The 17829-nt window shown below is 43.1% G+C and overlaps 1 protein-coding gene across 3 annotated transcripts in view; it reads right to left on the bottom strand.

Moving 5' to 3' along the window:
• pip5k1ca (phosphatidylinositol-4-phosphate 5-kinase, type I, gamma a) overlaps positions 1 to 17829 on the bottom strand; it is a 72523-nt gene that overhangs the window by 15337 nt on the left and 39357 nt on the right. For all 3 annotated transcript variants that reach the window (XM_050054409.1, XM_050054408.1, XM_050054410.1), the window contains exons 7-15: positions 14271 to 14570; positions 13295 to 13503; positions 10849 to 10932; positions 10521 to 10569; positions 7604 to 7688; positions 4645 to 4806; positions 3722 to 3863; positions 1947 to 1979; positions 1541 to 1660 (exon numbers count right to left, since the gene is read on the bottom strand). In XM_050054409.1, coding sequence (XP_049910366.1) covers positions 1541 to 1660; positions 1947 to 1979; positions 3722 to 3863; positions 4645 to 4806; positions 7604 to 7688; positions 10521 to 10569; positions 10849 to 10932; positions 13295 to 13503; positions 14271 to 14570 — 1184 coding nt within the window. The remainder of the gene's footprint in view (positions 1 to 1540; positions 1661 to 1946; positions 1980 to 3721; positions 3864 to 4644; positions 4807 to 7603; positions 7689 to 10520; positions 10570 to 10848; positions 10933 to 13294; positions 13504 to 14270; positions 14571 to 17829) is intronic.

Genomic DNA, 17829 nt, shown 5'->3' with positions numbered 1-17829 from the left:
TATCTGTCCTAACAGAGGACCCCAGAGTCCCATGAACAAATGGGTCAAGCTGTTTTCAGTGTTTTTCTGTGGGCCATATTAGAAATTGTGTGTGTGTGTGTGTGTGTGAGACAGGAGAGATGTTCTAATCTAACAGCTGGCTGAGCTCAGGTGAGACACTGGCGGCAGGTTATTTATAGTGCGGCATCAAACTGAGTCACGCTGGTGATCGAGGTCATGGAGGACTCGTTACATCTCCACAGCTTATCCATTCTGTGTCAGGGTCACATATTTACTGCATGACAGAGCTTTGTCACTGTTTACGGTGAAAAGGAAAGATGCGTGTATTGTATACAGGGTGTCTACAGGTATTAGACACTTCAACGTAACGCTCCTGAGGCTTTTTCAAAGTAATTTTTTGACTAAATTTGAGAGTGATTTTTAACAAATCACCTTCTTCTTAGCATGTCGGTGCAGTTGTTTGCATTGTCGCTTCACAGCAAGACGGTTGCTGGTTTGAACTTGGGTGGGGGAGTCCCTTTGTGCAGAGTTTGCATGTTCTCTCTGTGTCAGTGTGGGTTTTCTCCGGCTTCCTCCCACAGTCCAAAGACATGCAGGTTAATTGGTGACTCTAAATTGTCCGTAGGTGTGAATGTGAGTGTGAATGGTTGTCTGTCTCTATGTGTCAGCCCTGTGATAGTCTGGTGACCTGTCCAGGGTGTACCCTGCCTCTCACCCAATGTCAGTTGGGATAGGCTCCAGCCCCTAACAGGATAGGCGTTTATGGCGTCTTTTTTTTTTTGTGTGCTCTGCCTTTTTTGTGCGGCCGCCCGAAGCGCCTCAAATTTAAAATCTCTGAACTTTCCAGAAAGGCACAGGTGAAGTCACTGATGCTCCTGTAGCTAGACTACCGTCTAACCATCACAACAAAAATAGAAAAGCTCATTTTTTTCGGGAGCAGGTCAGCCGACGGACACTGGATGTTGCTGGTATGTGTTGTGTTTTTATCACTGAAGATTCTCATGGAAACATACCCATGAAGAAAAATGCTATGTGGACACAGGCCCAAATGCAACAGCACTGCCAACAGTCCACTCAGAGATTTGGGGTAATGTTGCCACTAGTAGCTTTAAGCAGAGAGGAGGAGCTGCTACAGAGGTATGGTAAGTGCACTTCTTTCTAACTGTCGCAGTCAGTCCATTAACAGTGAAAGACTTCATGGCCTCTTGGCTTATATTTGAGATGTTTCATTAAATTGAGTTTAATTTGAATTGACTGGTTACAGAAAATGTCTCAGTAAATAATTATAGGTGCTCTCACTGCTTCCAAGGATGTCTTGCATTAGTTAAAGTCTAAGAAGCAGCTCAAGGATTTGACTCTAGATAACGTCATCTCTTCAGTCTGTTCAGTGAAGGAGAGACTCAAATTCACTGATTAAAAGAAGAGAGATGTTTATTATTGTTATATCTGTGAATTCTAATTTTCTATTACAGTAAATTTTGTGGCTGTAGAAGATGTTGATAAAATATTATTTCTGTTCCCCACTGTGTTGTTGGTGTACCTGGCTTCAGGTGAAGGCTGTGGAATGGAGATGGTTGGCTCGCTGTCGTGTCTCTTCAGCTCCACCTCCACTGTGATGGTCTGCTGATCCTCCTCACGCACACGCAGCTCCTCCTGGGTCCTGAACACAAACAAACACATAAAATACCACGCACAGAGGAAATGAAACACATATGGAAAACAAACACAGCCACATCTTAGCAACAGGAAGAATGGGCCTTCTCAGAAAACACACTGACCAACAGGCTGACCTCACATTTTCTCCTCTACCCACCCAACCACACCCAGAAATGTCTAATGCTGTGAAAACATGAAGCTGGCAACCCTCACAACGTTGTAGAACGGTGCAGTAAAATATGCTTAAAAAGGTTTATGAGGTGAAAGTAGCATTCATGCTCCCAACTCACCTCCCGTCATGGCTGAGAGACTGGGTGTGCCTCCTGGAGACAAAGGACAGAGTGTCAGAACAAGCTGTTTATGACAACTGCAGCAGCTAGCTGACATTCAACATGTTGCTGTGGCTCCTAAAGTGTTCACATGATTAACTACTGACACCATAACATGAATTGTCTCTGTTTCAATTGTGTTTTAAAGGGGACCTATTATGCTTTTCCTCATTTTCTGTCACATACATAATGTTACAATGTTGGATGTTTTTACTTAACGTGGCCAAAGTTTCAAATAATGAAGTAAACATATGTAAAAGTAATCCCTGTGAGCAAAAACCTCAGGCTTCAGACTGTTCTGAACACTCTGTTTTCAACATCTTTTTCTTCTTTCGAGACAAGCTGACATCAGCTTGTGAAGAATTTTTTATGTCGTCATCTACTCCAGGCACAATGTGTTTACATTACATATCAATCAATCAATCAATCAATCAATCAATCAATTTTATTTATAAAGCCCAATATCACAAATCACAATTTGCCTCCGAGGGCTTTACAGCATACGACATCCCTCTGTCCTTTGAACCCTCACAGCGGATAAGGAAAACCTGCCCCCAAAAATAGATACACTGCTATATGCAGCTACATGCTAACGTCAGGGAAACATGTAACCCTGGTTGCCTGGTGTTGTTAATTTCTCACCGGTTTCGGATCATATTCCTGCTGAAACATGTTGGGTTGTGAAGATTTTCCACTGTAGAATGGGCTGCAATACTCTATTACAGTCATTCCCCAGCTGCAAGTAAACTGCTACATGTAGCTACATGCTAGCATCAGCAGAACATGTTATTTGGTGCCGTTTTTCAGAATTTATCCCCAGTTTCAGATCATATTCCTGCTGGAACATGTCCAATTTAGAGGCTTAGAGGTGATGTTCACTGTAAAAATCCCCCTACACTTCATTCCCCGGCTGCAAGTAAAGTGCTACATGTAGCAACATGTTAGTGCCAGGGAAACACGTAATCTTGGTTGCCAATGTTAATACTTTCGCTGTGATTTTGGATTTTGGATTAGATTTGTGCTTGAACATGTCCGGTAAGATTTTGGTTTAGATTTTTCACTGGAGAAATGCCGCTATACATGGTTACAATCATTCCCTAGCTGCAAGTACACTGCTACATGTAGCTACACGCTAGCGTTAGCGATACATGTCATTTTGGGTATTGATGTTCATAATTTCTCCCCAGTGTCAGATCATATTCCTGCTAAAACATGTCCAATAGTGTTTAGAAGCTTATTGGTGATTTCCATCGTAGAAAGTACAGCTATACTTGGTTACAGTCATTCCCCAGCTGCTACATGTAGCTATATGTCAGTGCCAGGGAAACACGTAATCTTGGAGGCTGATGTTCTTACTTTCTCTCTGATTTTGGATTTCAGATCAGATTTGTGCTTAAACATGTCCAGTAAGATTCTGGTTTAGATTCTTCACGGTAAAAATGCCACTATACTCTATTACAGTCATTCCTCCCACCTGCAACACAAACTTGTTGAAGTAAAACCCCAAAATGTAAGTATGAACCTGAAAATTAGCATAGTAAGTTCCCTTTAAAGATTTTAGTCAGATTAATATGACAAAAGAATGATTTACTGTTTACTGTAAACAAGACATTTATTTCTCTTGGTCACAATGATATGAAATGAATGTTAGGCTACTGGATGACTCCAGTGTTTCAGAGTATTTTTATGTGTGTGTGTGTGTGTGTGTGTGTGTGTGTGTCTGTGTGTGTTAACACCTGTAGCGGGGGTGCTCAGTCGTGTCAGAGGGGGATCTCTCGGGGATGGACAGAGAGGTGGTGGAAGAGAGCGTGGTGGCGATCGACGCTGTGGTGGCTTCTTCAAATGATGGAGGAGTACACGGAAGAAGATCTGGTCGCCCTGGAGGAGGAGAGACACACACACGCACACACACGCACACACACACACACACACACACAAACAAATATCATTATTTTTCTTAGACAGAACTGGTACCTGTTTTCTATTTTAAGCACATAACGTCACTTTTTCTGAGGTGCTGTTTTGCTTGCGTAACCTTTTGATTCCCATGGCAACAGCTAAAAGCTTGTTGTTTAGGCAAGGTAAGGGACTTTTTTTATACAGTACATTTCAGCAAGAGGGAAATTCAAAGTGCTTTACGTAAAATTTAAGTATGGTGTCAAAGTGCAAAAGCAACACATTATAAAAGACATTAAACTCCAATTAACAGTTATTAAAGAGAATAAAAAAACAAACTAAAATACGGCAGGTATAAAATACAAGAATAAAAGTTACAGTGCAGTGTGAGAGATCAATAATTATTTTGTTTAAGAAGAGTCTTCAACCTTGTTTTAAAAGAACTGAAAGTTGCAGTTCTCTTGGAGTTTGTTCCAGACGTACGGTGCATAAAAACTGACGATCAGATGATAAGATCAGAGGTGTTTTTGTTTACAAGAGGGGACTGAGACATTTTCATGTCACAAGGACAGAAGCTGCATTCCTTCCCAACGTGACCTGAACTACACTTTACTCTGACATGCAGTAAACTGTAGAGAGACCAAGATGCCTTCAGGCAAAGTGGAAAATCTCCAACCACTCAAACCCCACAATGACTGTAAGAGGGGGAATTCTGGTGACTCTGTTTCCTATTATCTGTGACTGTCACTGCAGTGTTTCTTACCCTCGTCCTCCAGCGTTGGGAAGCTGCGAGCTCCTCTCAGGTCGTAGATGTTCTCGTCTCTCTCAGAGGGCAGCTGGCTGGCGGACCAGGCTGCACCAGGACCGGCACACTTAGGCACCGACAACGACACACGGCCCTTCTTGGATGGAGATGACTTCAGAGCTGATGGACAATGCACATTGACACATTCAATTAAAACATGGAAAACACAGAAGTGTGATGTTATGCTGTCAGAATAAATATTAGGGCTACTTTTACAGAGAGCCATTTTATCCCATTGAAAAAATAACTGTCCTCGAAGCTTAAGGCTGCTGGTGATGGAGACCAAAAAAATAATGCACTAGGATGGGCATGTGGTTAAAGCTGCCATCGACAGGTAGACTGTCATGTAATGAAACAGCTGTGCTGAATTTGAACAAGTCAATAAAATTCAGTAAATAGCGAAGCTGTCCGTTCCATGACTATATATATCAATGTAATAAACATATGGTAATCTGTATGAGAAAAAATCTGTTTCAATAATCATCCATTTATAGTGATCAAATTGACTCAGATGTGATTTTGCCAAGTAGGACATGCTCCTGGATCAACATCCCTAAAGCATTTCCAGGACCAACATTGCTATTAACCAATCACAGCCCTCTGACATCATCAGTGTGCTGCTCCTGTGCTTCTTTCAAAATAAAATGTGTGCTTCTTCAGAGCTAAGCTAGTTTTGCAAAATGAAATTAGTACAATTCAACAGAATCCTTAGAAACACTGAGCAAAAACCTCATCAGCTACTGCGGGGTTAGCGAGTTAGCTCGCTAACTAGGTAGGCTATGCTAACGAATAAGCTTACCAATAAGATGAAATATTGTTCACTAACGTTATAAGGATATTGTCATTTTGCAGTTGCAAAGTCCTGTGATGGACACATTTTCCCTCCTTTTTAATAGGTTATTCAAAACTTTTTTTGCAAGATTGCAGCTCTCATGTTGATCCAAGATAACTTGTTTATGTTGATCCAGGACCATCATCACCATGTTGACCCTGGATAATTTGGTTATGTTGATCTTGTCCATCATTGCCACGTCAATCCTGAATAGAATCGCTGATATTGATCCAGGACCATCATTGCTATGTTGATGTTGACATAAACAAATGATCCAGAATCAGCGTGATGATAATGATGTTGATCCTGGATAAACCTAACCAAATCTATCCAGGATCAACAGGGAAAAAAGGAGGGTAAACGTGTTGATAGCAGGAATTTGCAACTGAAAAATGATATTATCTTTACTCTTTGTTACTGAACAATATTCTAGCCCATTGGCAAGCTTACTTGATAGCATAGCCTACTTAGTTAGTGAGCTAGTTAGCTAATATTCTCGTCTATTGGCAAGCTTACTTGTTAGCATAGCATACCTACTTAGCTAGCTAACACACTCATATTCTGGCCTATTGGCAAGCTTAGTTGTTAGCATAGCCTATTTACTTAGCAAGCTAACTCACTAACATTCTAGTCTACTGGCAAGCTTACTTGTTAGCATAGCATACCTACTTAGCAAGCTTACTCACTAACATTCTAGCCTATTGGCAAGCTTACTCGTTAGCATCTCACTAACATTCTAGCCTATTGGCAAGCTTACTCGTTAGCATAGCCTACCTAATTAGCAAGCTAACTCACTAATATTCTAGCCTATTGGCAAGCTTACTTGTTAACATAGCCTACCTAGTTAGTGAGCTAGCTAGCTAATATTCTCGTATAGCCTACCTAGTTAGTGAGCTAGCTAGCTAATATTCTCGTCTATTGGCAAGCTTACTTGTTAGCATAGCCTACCTACTTAGCAAGCTAACTCACTGACATTCTAGCCTAATGGCAAGCTTACTTGCTAGCATAGCATACCTACTTAGCTAGTTAGCTAACTCACTCACTCATATTCTGGCCTATTGGCAAGCTTAGTTGTTAGCATAGCCTATTTACTTAGCAAGCTAACTCACTAACATTCTAGTCTACTGGCAAGCTTACTTGTTATCATAGCATACCTAATTAGCAAGCTTACTCACTAACATTCTAGCCTATTAGCAAGCTTACTTGTTATCATAGCTTACCTACTTAGCAAGCTTACTCACAAACATTCTAGTCTACCGGCAAGCTTACTTGTTAGCATAGCCTACCTAATTAGCAAGCTAGCTAGCTAATATTCTAGCCTGTCGGAAAGCTTACTTGTTAGCATAGTCTACCTAGTTAGCAAGCTAGCTAGCTAATATTATTGTCTATTGGCAGGTCTACTCATTAGCATAGCCAACCTAGTTACCAGGCAAATTCGCAAACCCTGCGGTACCTTACAAGGTTTTTGTTCACTGTTATTGAAGATTTTGTTCATTTGTATTAACTTCAATTTGGAGAGCTAGCTTAGCTCTGAAGAAGCACAAAGGAATTTCGATAGACGCACTGTATTTCAAGGAAAAACTTGAAAGTCATGCCAAAACCCAAAGTTTTAAAAGGGTCCGCCTACCCAGATCACACATCTAAACATCAGACTGACATCTAAAAGTGAAATGTATCAGCGCATTAATTCAACCTGTTAGTCAATGGCAATATGTTTCTGACTGGCTACATGTTTCTCAGCATCTCTAACTTGTGAGGCAGTAAAACAATTTAAATTGTGAGCAGAAATAAAACCTAAAAGATTTTAAAATGAAAATATCACATCTGCTGTCCTGCGTCATTACAAAAGTCTTTGAAAAGTGATGGAAAAGCAATGTGTGCAGGGATCAAAGAGATGTTAGACTCTCACATGACATGAAGCAGCACCTAATAAGGCAGTTAACTTCTGTATCTGATTTTCCTGTCAAGGCTCAGCAGTAAAAGAAGACAAAAGCCTGGCATCTGACATTTGCGTCTGTGGCTCTTCCCACACAGCCCCGTGACTCTGACTATGTAAGGCAGTGTCTGGACGTAAACTGAACTCACAGGAGCTCTTCTTGAACACCGTGTTGCTCATGAACTTGAAGAACCTGTCAGCATAGAAGCCTGGCCGGTGGACTGATACAGTGTCCTGAGGGAGAGATGGAGAGATTAATGAGACAATCAGTGCATGGATAAAATGATCAGAGCAGTGTTTACATGGGGATTAAACCGTCTATTAGTCCCATTCCAGTAATTCTTTTCTCGGGGTCACACCAGCAGACAGAACAACACATAGCAAACAAAGACAAATGACAGACAGAGATGCAGTCAGACAAGAGCACAGACATGTCTCTTCATTATTTATGTTGCAGCAGACTGAGATCGCGCTGCCAGCAGAGTGACAGATGACACTTGGTGTTTGGTTTGGACTGATAGGAGGATGGAGGAGACTGAGGAAGTGAAGAGACAGCAGCTCGGTTATTATTAGCTCTTTTGCATCAGCATGACTGGACTTCACCATGAGTAACATCTCTGAAGGCTTTCACCTAACTGAGGCAAATGCAAGCAACAAACGGAGAGTGCGGTGTGCCTATAATCATCATCGGCGGTGACGCACAGGAGGCTGTTACGGGGCTGCTTGCTCTCCTACATATATCTGGCGTATGAGTGTGGTGCAGAGTGGGAGAGTGGAGTGAGTAAGGAGAGACGGATGGGACTGATTCTATCTTGAGAACAGCCTGGTGATGATGTACAGTGTAAGCACCGGAGTAGGTGACGAGATGTGAGGGGTTTTCTTTCTTCATCATCCTTTTGCCCATTCTACCACCGGGCATTTTGAATGCTTTGAAAGATTTACGCATGCATTTATGCAACAAAGACTGTGACACACTTGCTTGTTTGCAAGTAAGCAAGAAATGAATGTGGTCATGATTTGGTGATGTACCAATCTGCCTCTTTAGTCCTGGTACTGATACTTGTGCTTTGGGTATCGGTCAATACAGAGTACCGATCCAATATCAGTATTTAATCAATACACTGTATGCCTCATTGCGTAGAGGTGGCTGGGATCATTCTTTTATGTCCAAGGTCTCATCAGGCTTGAATTAAACATTGCTTTCCTCCATCCATCCATTTTTATCCGCTTATCCGTGGCCGTCTGAGCAAGGTATACCAGATGTCCCTCTCTCTAGCAACGTTTTCCATCGCCTCCTGAGGGATCCCGAGGCATTCCCAGGCCAGATGAGGTATCTTAACCCTCCAGCATGTTCTGAGTCTGCCCCGGGGCCTCCTACCAGTAGCACGTGCCCTTGGAAAACCTCTAACAGGAGGCACCCAGGAGGCATCCTAATCAGATGCTCGAGCTACCTCAACTGGCCCCTCTCGGTGTGAAGGAACTGCCTCTGGATGTCTGAGCTCCTCTTCCTATCTCTAAAGCCCTATTCGGACGGGATTAGTTTTACATAGGTACGTGGGGTAAAGTAATAATTACCAGAGATTTTAGTCTCGTCTGAATGTGCCATGTCAGTAATCATTACCGCACGATGTCAGTAAAGATTACCGTGACTTTCACCTTCTGTAAAAGGTTCCCGGAAAATTACCTCAGGTAATACTAATCCTGTGCGAATAGACCAGCAGTAAATATGTGTGTAGATATTTCTACATATCCTGTTAACAAGTGGTTTTTCGTGGATTTTCAAGCATGAAGGCTCTTGAAGAAGCACTCAGTTTTGCACTTCACAGTTGGACAAGTCCGTGTGAAACCTCAGGTACTGTGGGCCTACGACGAACACGATTCAAAACCAAAAGAAGGTCGCAAGCACTTGTCCGAGGCACAGGACTTCTGATTGCTTTAGGTAAGTTAAGTATGCAATGTAGCAGGGCTATGTGGCTAATAAAAAATGACAATAAAATCAACCAGTAGGCTAATCAGTTCATAATAATAATAATGTTTTGCCTGGAAGGAGTGTGGTACACACAGGAAGCAATGTCATACGCACATGACGACAGGAGGGGACGGCAGTGTGTGAATGGATTTACCCCTCCCACTTGTGGTAGTTTTACTGATATTTCTTATCCCGTGCAAAACGATAACCCATACACTGTCGAAACTACTCTCCAAGTTCTCTATTGAGAGGAGCCAACACATTTTTCAAAATGTACAAATTAAATAGTAAAAATGTATGTATACGATTAGGAGAGTGTGCAGCACAGCACCGTGTCTGTGTCTGTGTTACTTCAGCAAAGGCCGAATGTTCATAAAGGTGATTTAACACGAGCCAAACTCAGTAATCTTCATGGCGATGACAGAAAACAATGAGACTGAACTCATGTGGAGTTCACAGCTCTATTAAAATATTAGCTCAATAAAAGAAAACTGCAGCTGGTGATAGGCGTATAATTCACATCCGAGTGACCCGTAGCTCCGCTCTGCTTATACAGCTAATGTCTAATAAGTTTTAATACACAAACACACCCAGAGACATTAATGTGTCTACACAGGCCTGTAACTTCTACAATAACTGTGAAAAGTACAAGGAGGACGGATCGACTGGGCCGGCAGGATGTTCATAGTTAGCTGTACAGTTTGAAAGAGAGCGAAATGGAAAAACACACACACACAGACAGGCTCTTCTTCAAAACAATGACCACTGCCAAACTTGAAGCTAATAAAAGTCCTACGACGAAAAGATCCAAAAACTGCTCGAGGCTACTGTTTGTGGAGTCTGGGCCTCGCTTAACGTTACTGTTGTTCTTTTGTTTACTCTCCTAAAACAGAGCGCCAGACTGGATGTAAACAAACGCAGTCACATGTCTGGATTATGTGATAATACAAGAGACAGTTAGGACATGATCAGTTTCATATGTTTTTGTTTCCTCATTAGAAAAGAGTCAGTGTGTTCTGCTGAAATATGTTCTGAGTTTGAGCTCCTGTATGAGTGTGTGTGTACTGTCTCTCTGTGAGCAGCTATTAAAAACTCACCCCGTCATGAACCAGAGCCTTCCACGTGTGCTCCAGTTTCTTGATTAGCCTGCGGAAACAAAGAGACGCACAGTGATGTTAAACGTGTCTTATATTTTAGGATCACAGGCAAATGAATATAGGGGACATGCCTGCAGGCTGAGGACCTTACATGTGCTGTCTGAAATGATTAAGTTGAGTTAGTGTAGGAGTTAAAACAGGCTGCTGCAGTAGGCAGGCACAGTATGTACATCTACTTATATGACTTCCATCTCCAGCCTGGGTCACACTGGAAGATATACAGCTGATGACCTGTGGTGATGGCTACTGTGAGTGCTGTGATGATCACCTGTAGGATTGCAGGATGTCGATGATTCCGATATAGAGAAGAAGTCTCTCCCCTTTTCCGTTCACAGCTGGGATACCGCCCATGCTGAAATGAAAAGCAGAATACAGCTGAAATTAAAAGTATGTCACAAGGTCTGTGCATTTGGATGCTGTTAATATACTGTTAACACTTCCTACTGATAACTCACAGTGAACACTGTCCAGAATGGAGAATACATTGAGGCTTTTATCACACAGCAGCTACAGGAAGTGCTGAGTTTTTTCCACATTTTTAAACAACATTTTGAATCATAAAATCACATCACTTCATACAAGCTAAGTGGCATTTAATCAAGGCCCTGTCTCCACGTTAAAGAGATTTTTGAAAACAGATATTTTCCCCAACGTTTTGGCCTCACGTCGACACTCAAACAGTTTTAGATTACTAAAGGGAACATTTTTGAAAACCCTGATTACTTTGTGTCTGTATTGAAATTTTAAATGGGAAACAATTGCATCATCTCCTCAATTCAGAACAACGACGACAGACTACTGGTTTATGTTTTGTTAGCACTGCAGAACCACTTCACATTGGTCCACCTCAAGCCCAGTTCAGACCAAAGATTCAGGACGAGACGAGTTGTAACAGGCAACTACTTCCGGGGCGTCGGTGGCTTAGTGGGTGAAGCAGGCGCCCCATGTGCAAGGCTGTTGCTGCACCGGCCCGGGTTCGAAACCGGCCTGTGGCCCTTTGCTGCATTTCATCCCCTCTCTCTCTCTCCCTTTCACACTTACCTGTCCTGTCCATTAAAGGCAAAATGCCCCAAAAAATATCTTTAAAAAAACAGGCAACTACTTCCAATGCGCCGTTCTGCAATGTTCTAAAAACCTGACAGTTCACATCAATGCAACGAGATGAGACGGTGTAGCATCTCTATGCAATAACTCTCTGTACTTCTGTTCTGATTTGCAGCTTCTCAGGCTTATTTTGTGGCTGAATATAATTTGTAGCTTCTCAAGATATAAATGAGGATAGGGATAGTGAGATACTGGCTACAGTTGCATTTGTAGTAGTGATGAAAACGTAAAACGAGCATCAGATGGACTGTATTCATAGTGAATTCACCACAATATAATACAGCGAGCAGCAGCAGTGACCCACCGTCCAACACTAGCACACCGTGAGGACAGAAACAGACTTTTGACATTTTTTGTATCAAGTCATTTTGACTTGAGCAGTGGACATCACTAGAAGACAAATGGCTGTTTAAACAGGTGATGAGCTTCACATTCTAAAACCAGCTGCCGGTGATTTGACCAGTTGAGTTGCAGGTGACACCAACAGCCAGCTTGAGTCGAGCTCAGACAGCCAGTTCACACTGCTGCAACATTTATCTGAAATGTTCTAAAACGGTTTAGTCTTGTCGTGAATCTTTGGTCTGAACTGGGCGTAAAGGGTCTGTGTCACAGTTTTGAATCATTCCTTTTTGGTGTCTGACGCATAATTGACACAGCCTTTAATGCCTTGTAGATATTTTTAAAATTACGGTTGTTTGGACAAATCTTTTTTTTAAACAGAGTGGAAAAATATCAGTTTTAATCTGTGTACATGTAGACAGGGCCTAACTGCATTCTTTGCATGTTAAAGGTTTATATAAGACCCAGTTAGATGGCTTGATATAAAGCCAGCAGTGCTCTTGGTTTAAATGACTGGAGGTGGGAGCTACAGCTTTACAGACTGAGATGTTATGGACCAAATAATCCATAATTCCATAACAGCTGTGTTTCACTGTACTGTAATAATTAATATTTTAAACTACTGACAAGGTTTCTTTTGATTTGGGCCTCCAAAGTGAGATGTTTTTATCACCAGTGTGATCTAACGGTAAAACAGGACCTTTCTTTTTCTTTTACTAAAATGTAGAATGAGAATCAAGCTGGTTTCATCTGTAGTCATTCACACTAACATTCATTGATTCATATTATTGACTCTCTCTTACTCTAAAGCAGCTTCCTCACTCCTGCCTTGATCTTAAAGCTGGCAGGTTTTGGCCCTACATCCCCACGGCTGACCTTTTAATCCCCACTGAACCTGAGCGCAGCCTGAGATCTTCTGGCACGACACGACCGACTGTTTGATGGGTAAATCTCAAGTTTGCCATCAGGCTCACTTAAAAGTGGAGCGACCTGCTTCAGTGTCACCTTTTAAATCTCTCAGGTCTTGTTTCATAAGCTTGTTTTAACTTTTTAGACGAGAGGCCCACCTACGCTGAAAATATCAAGTCTTATAGTAGGTTAAAAAGATTTTAAAAAGTTAATTGTTGCTAATTTATATTGCACTTTATTTATAATTATTGTTATGGCATGAAAGTGCAGGTCAGAGACATGCTCCCCTCCTTTATTTTTAAGTGTAATGTTTAACACGCAGCTCTCTGCCAACAGCTTCTCATCTCTCTGGCTGAACTCACGTGTCGTCGGTGTCGATAGACCCTCCACAGGCGGCTCCTCCCTGGATGGACTCCATGGCGGTGGAGTACAGGGCCTTCTGCTGGGCCACGGGCCTCTTCTCATCGCTGCTGCCCTGGGAGCCCTCCATCTGCCTCTCCCTCTCCGCCTGGTCCATGTTGTGAACCCCGAGAAGCAAACTGTAGTCCATGATCTTGAAGCTCTCCAGCACCTGAGCAAAGGACACGCACAAACAGGTTGAAGTGCGCGGTGACTGACTGATGTATAAATTGGGGTGATAGCTTTTATCAAGAGCGCGTAATGGTGTCAGCACCAGGGGGAATAAGAACCGTAACGCTGGGGAAGTTATAGTGATGCACACATTCATAAAAAATGTACAAGATAGCCAGTGTGTGCACATTTACTCCCCAAGCACATGCACTATGAGAGTAAATGTGAGGCGGTGATTTACAAGACAAGGGCAGGCCTGCTACCAGACCAGACACCTTGTTAAACCTGGTGCTCGTAACAAAGCTTTAATTTATAGTGAGGGGTCCTGGGAATGCCGAACACCCTCATAAATAGCTTATTACATCTCTCTCTGCCTCTTCACTTCCATCCATGACCCTATTTTACGAACCAGGGCACCACAGAATCCTGGCTTTGCCAACTCTTTTTCCATTTCCTTTTGTGGACTTTCTACTCTATGTCTCTTTATCTATCTTTCCCCTTGAGACGCTCCATTATAGCTTCACTTTATCCCTCCTTCTATCATTCCTCTAATCCTTCTGCTAACCACTACTGCCTAGGATCCCACTCCCCCTCCCTGGAGTATCTCTCTGGAGACTCCTGATGAGGGTATGGATGCTCCTTCAGAATCAGTAACCGCTCTCGCCTTTTCCCCCCTAAGCTCATTCCCCCTCCTTCTTGCCATCTCTCTCGCCTGTCCAAAAACAGAAGCAGAGCAAGTGAAGTATCCTCTCCCTCCATTTAACTCACCAGGCAGTCTCTCTGCAGGGTCTTGACCAGCGCGTTGTAAGTGTCCTGGTCCAGCATCAGTCCGTCCTGCAGGTCTTGCATAAAGTCCAGGTCTTTAAAAGTGGGCCTGGCCTTCTCTCGTTCCTTCTTGGACGCTCGCCTCTTGTAGGTGGAGCCCTTCAGGTCATATTTGAGGTGCATACGAACCACGCGGGGAAGGACGTTGTTCATCACCACCACGCGGATGTTCTTCCCGCCCGACTGGACACAGTAGAGGCCGAAGAACTTGGGCAGCAAAGTGCGAGGGTTCTGGTTCAAGTTCTGGAAAAGAGAGCATGACAGAAAAGGCTCATGAATCAGCGTCTCCTGCTGCGCTTGGACGGGATGTAGAGGCAGGATTTAATATTGGAGGGAAATTATTTGAGGGATTTAATCGTGGGGAAAAGCTGGCTGAGTCACCTCAAATTGTATGATGACATTTTGCAGGATATAATTTTCATTAATGCCCAAGACCAAGATGTGCTAACTATTTTTTTTTTTTTCACAGGAGGAGAAAAGGTTAGCACGTTAATGTAAAATATCTAAAAATAAAACACATCCAGGAACACGGTGCAACCATTTTTCATTTCATGAGACCTTTAAGTGTTACAAAAATACATGAGCAGCAGGACAGGTGACGCATGTTCTGTAAATAGGTAATTGACAAACAACACAAAATTCTCAGTGTACACACACTGTCCACAGTTACACATTTCTCCATCTGATTGCACCAGGAGGCATTACATAACAGAGAGCGAACAGAAGTCAGGAGCTCACAGTGCTATGAAACATGGAAGTGGTCACGCTCAAACTCTGATTACATTCCTAATATCACCAACTGTTTTGATATTTGATTAATTGTTGAAGTCATTTCTTCTAACAGAAATACCAAACATTCTGTTGTTATGATGCTTCTCTTTGTCTTGTGTGATAATAAGGAGGATAAAAAGGAAATTTAAGGATGTCATGTTGTATTTTAGCTAACTGTGACAGCCATTTTAACATTTTATTGACCACATGAAGAATTTATTATTAGAGAAAATCGGTGTAGATTATTCAATGATGACAACAACTGTTGCAACCCTACAACAGACCTTAAAATTTACAATCAGATTATTAACCTAAGACCATAATTTAGTATTAAGTACAAACAACATATACAATACAATAATGACAAGACTAGTGCAATGGCACTGTAACGGAGCACCCTGATCCTATAAACTTTTATAAATCAGTGGTTCCCAAGTGGTCCAGCCCCAGGGTCCAGTTTTCTCCTTACTATAGTTCATGGTCCACACATTTTACTATATTCAGCGCCATCCTTGTGTCGTCTTGTGTCGTCGAGTTAGTTTGCTGTCTCTGTCAAGTAGCTGTCTGTTAGTTACTCACTCTATGGCAGGAAATGACATAAAATAAAAGCTCTGCCCTGGAAATTCATGGAACTTCAAAAGGAAGTGTGTTTTTTTACAAACGTGACATGTTTGCGAGTTAAGCCTTGTTCACATTACACAATTTTCGCTGCGATTTTGACGTCGCAGAGGATCTCGAGAGCTACCTTGGGTGGGAGGTGAGTCGGCAGATAGACTGCCCTCATGTGTGAACAAGCCTTCGAGCCAGTCGCCCCCTCGTCTGTGACTGGGACTGGATATCTGGCATGCTAGAAAACTGGTGTGACATGACTGACAAAGAGCATCAGCCAATGAGAGGCGGGATACGTCCCACGTCAGCACGCAGGAGGACGGAATAAATGTGAGGAGGACAAGCCGGCACGCAACAACAATAGCAGCGTCCACAGGAGCACATAGTGCGCGTTGTGTTTGGACCCAGGCTCTGGAGGCAGATCTTATTCATTTATTTTGACTTCCACGCAATTTAAATAACCGACTTGTAGCCAGATAGCGCAGGGTCAAGGACAGACGTTCTCTAGCGGATATGGCACGACTGGATCTTGCGATGTACGGCTCTACCAGCCCCAGCAAGAAATCAAAGTCCTCCGCTGTCATCCGTAGCATTTCCCGAAAACCCATTCAGCTATGAAAGGTACAATAATCTAGATCAGAATACATGCATAGACTATATAGACAGTACGATGCAAGCTAATAGGCTAGCGGCGCAGTGGCAACCAAGTTTCATTCATAGAACTTACCTCCAACTCTCTCTGCAGAGTTGACAACCCGCGCGATCTGCATGCAGCGACCCATTCCTTTACCCAAATCCCTTTCTTCTTTTCCTGTTTCTTCTCAGTGCAGAGCAGGGTGCAAACAACCTGCAGAGCTCCAAGCTGTCGGACATCCATGTTGACACGTAGCGCTGCGGAACTTCATAATATCCTGTTTTGGTCACGCGTGACATGGCGACGTCATCACGATATCTGGGGCTCTGTCGGCGAGGGCTCAGTAGTAAAATCTTGTGGTGTGCACACAGGCCGTAACGCCGATGACAGAAACACACGTCGCCAGGTATGAACACTGAAAAGATCTCCGCAACTCAAGACTGGTCGGCCAGTCGTGTAATGTGAACAAGGCTTTACTTGCAGTCCATTCAGAATGAACCCGTGGCCCATTTCTGGACCGCGACCCACCAGTTGGAAACTACAGCTATAAATGACATTTAGAGGATTAACACAGCAGCTAACCAATTTTGCTCTGTAACGATATAGTGGAGTAATGGCATCCTGGGTAGAGAATGAAGTCAAGCTCCCTCTGAGTGTGTTACAATCCGAGCTTCTCTGTTATTTGTTTTGGTAGCCGGGCCGGCTGTGTGCGCAGGCTAGTGCATGTCAGTCCCTCTCTTCATGTCCCACTGGCTAGCTAATTGCCGCCAATCTGCTGAGGTGCAACGTCAGGAGAGGCAAATGTTTGGGGCCCCCAAAAGAACTGGGAAAAAGTGGCCCTCAATGTGCGCTCATATTGGCACTGATGATAACTATAAAGCTCCTCAAAAGCACTTTAACTATGTACTCTTCTCTGTGTTTTGCATGATTCTGCATTTACTGTATACGAGACTCTCCCCTCAGCCACCAGTCTGTGGTGAATATTTCAGTACCCAATCCAAACAAATGAGGTTAGTCTGGCTGGGTGCTTAGTTAAAAACCTGCTTTGACCTTGGGACCTGGGCCAGTTCAGTCCCATTAGAGAAATGAGAGGGAAGAGACAGAGGCAGTGGTCCATATAGTGAGAACACACAGCATTCAGGAGCAGAAACAGACAGAGGAGAGATGAAGGATGAATGTGGAAGTATGACTAAAAAGCTCAGCACTTGTGTGAGTGACCTTCAGATGAGAGAAACCGGTAGAGAGAGCGGAAAAACGATGGAGAGGGATTTCAGAGAGAGAGCGCTCACACGAGAGAGAAAGAGCATCCTCTGCCCTCAGCCACACACGACCCTTCTGTCAATGTTAAGAGGGCAGAGCAGTGACGAGCCAACAACACGGACACGTGAGGCAGAGGAGGGAGGGAGAGAGGAGAGCAAATATGAGCACGAGAAAAGAAAGGCTGGAGAAAGAGTGGATTAAAACACGAGGCAGGCAGAGCGAGAGATA

The sequence above is a fragment of the Epinephelus moara genome, chromosome 10, assembly GCF_006386435.1.
Source record: "Epinephelus moara isolate mb chromosome 10, YSFRI_EMoa_1.0, whole genome shotgun sequence".
NCBI classification, from domain to species: Eukaryota; Metazoa; Chordata; class Actinopteri; order Perciformes; family Serranidae; genus Epinephelus; species Epinephelus moara.
Note: the sequence above shows the minus strand (reverse complement) of the source record. Positions and strands in the feature narration are given on the sequence as shown.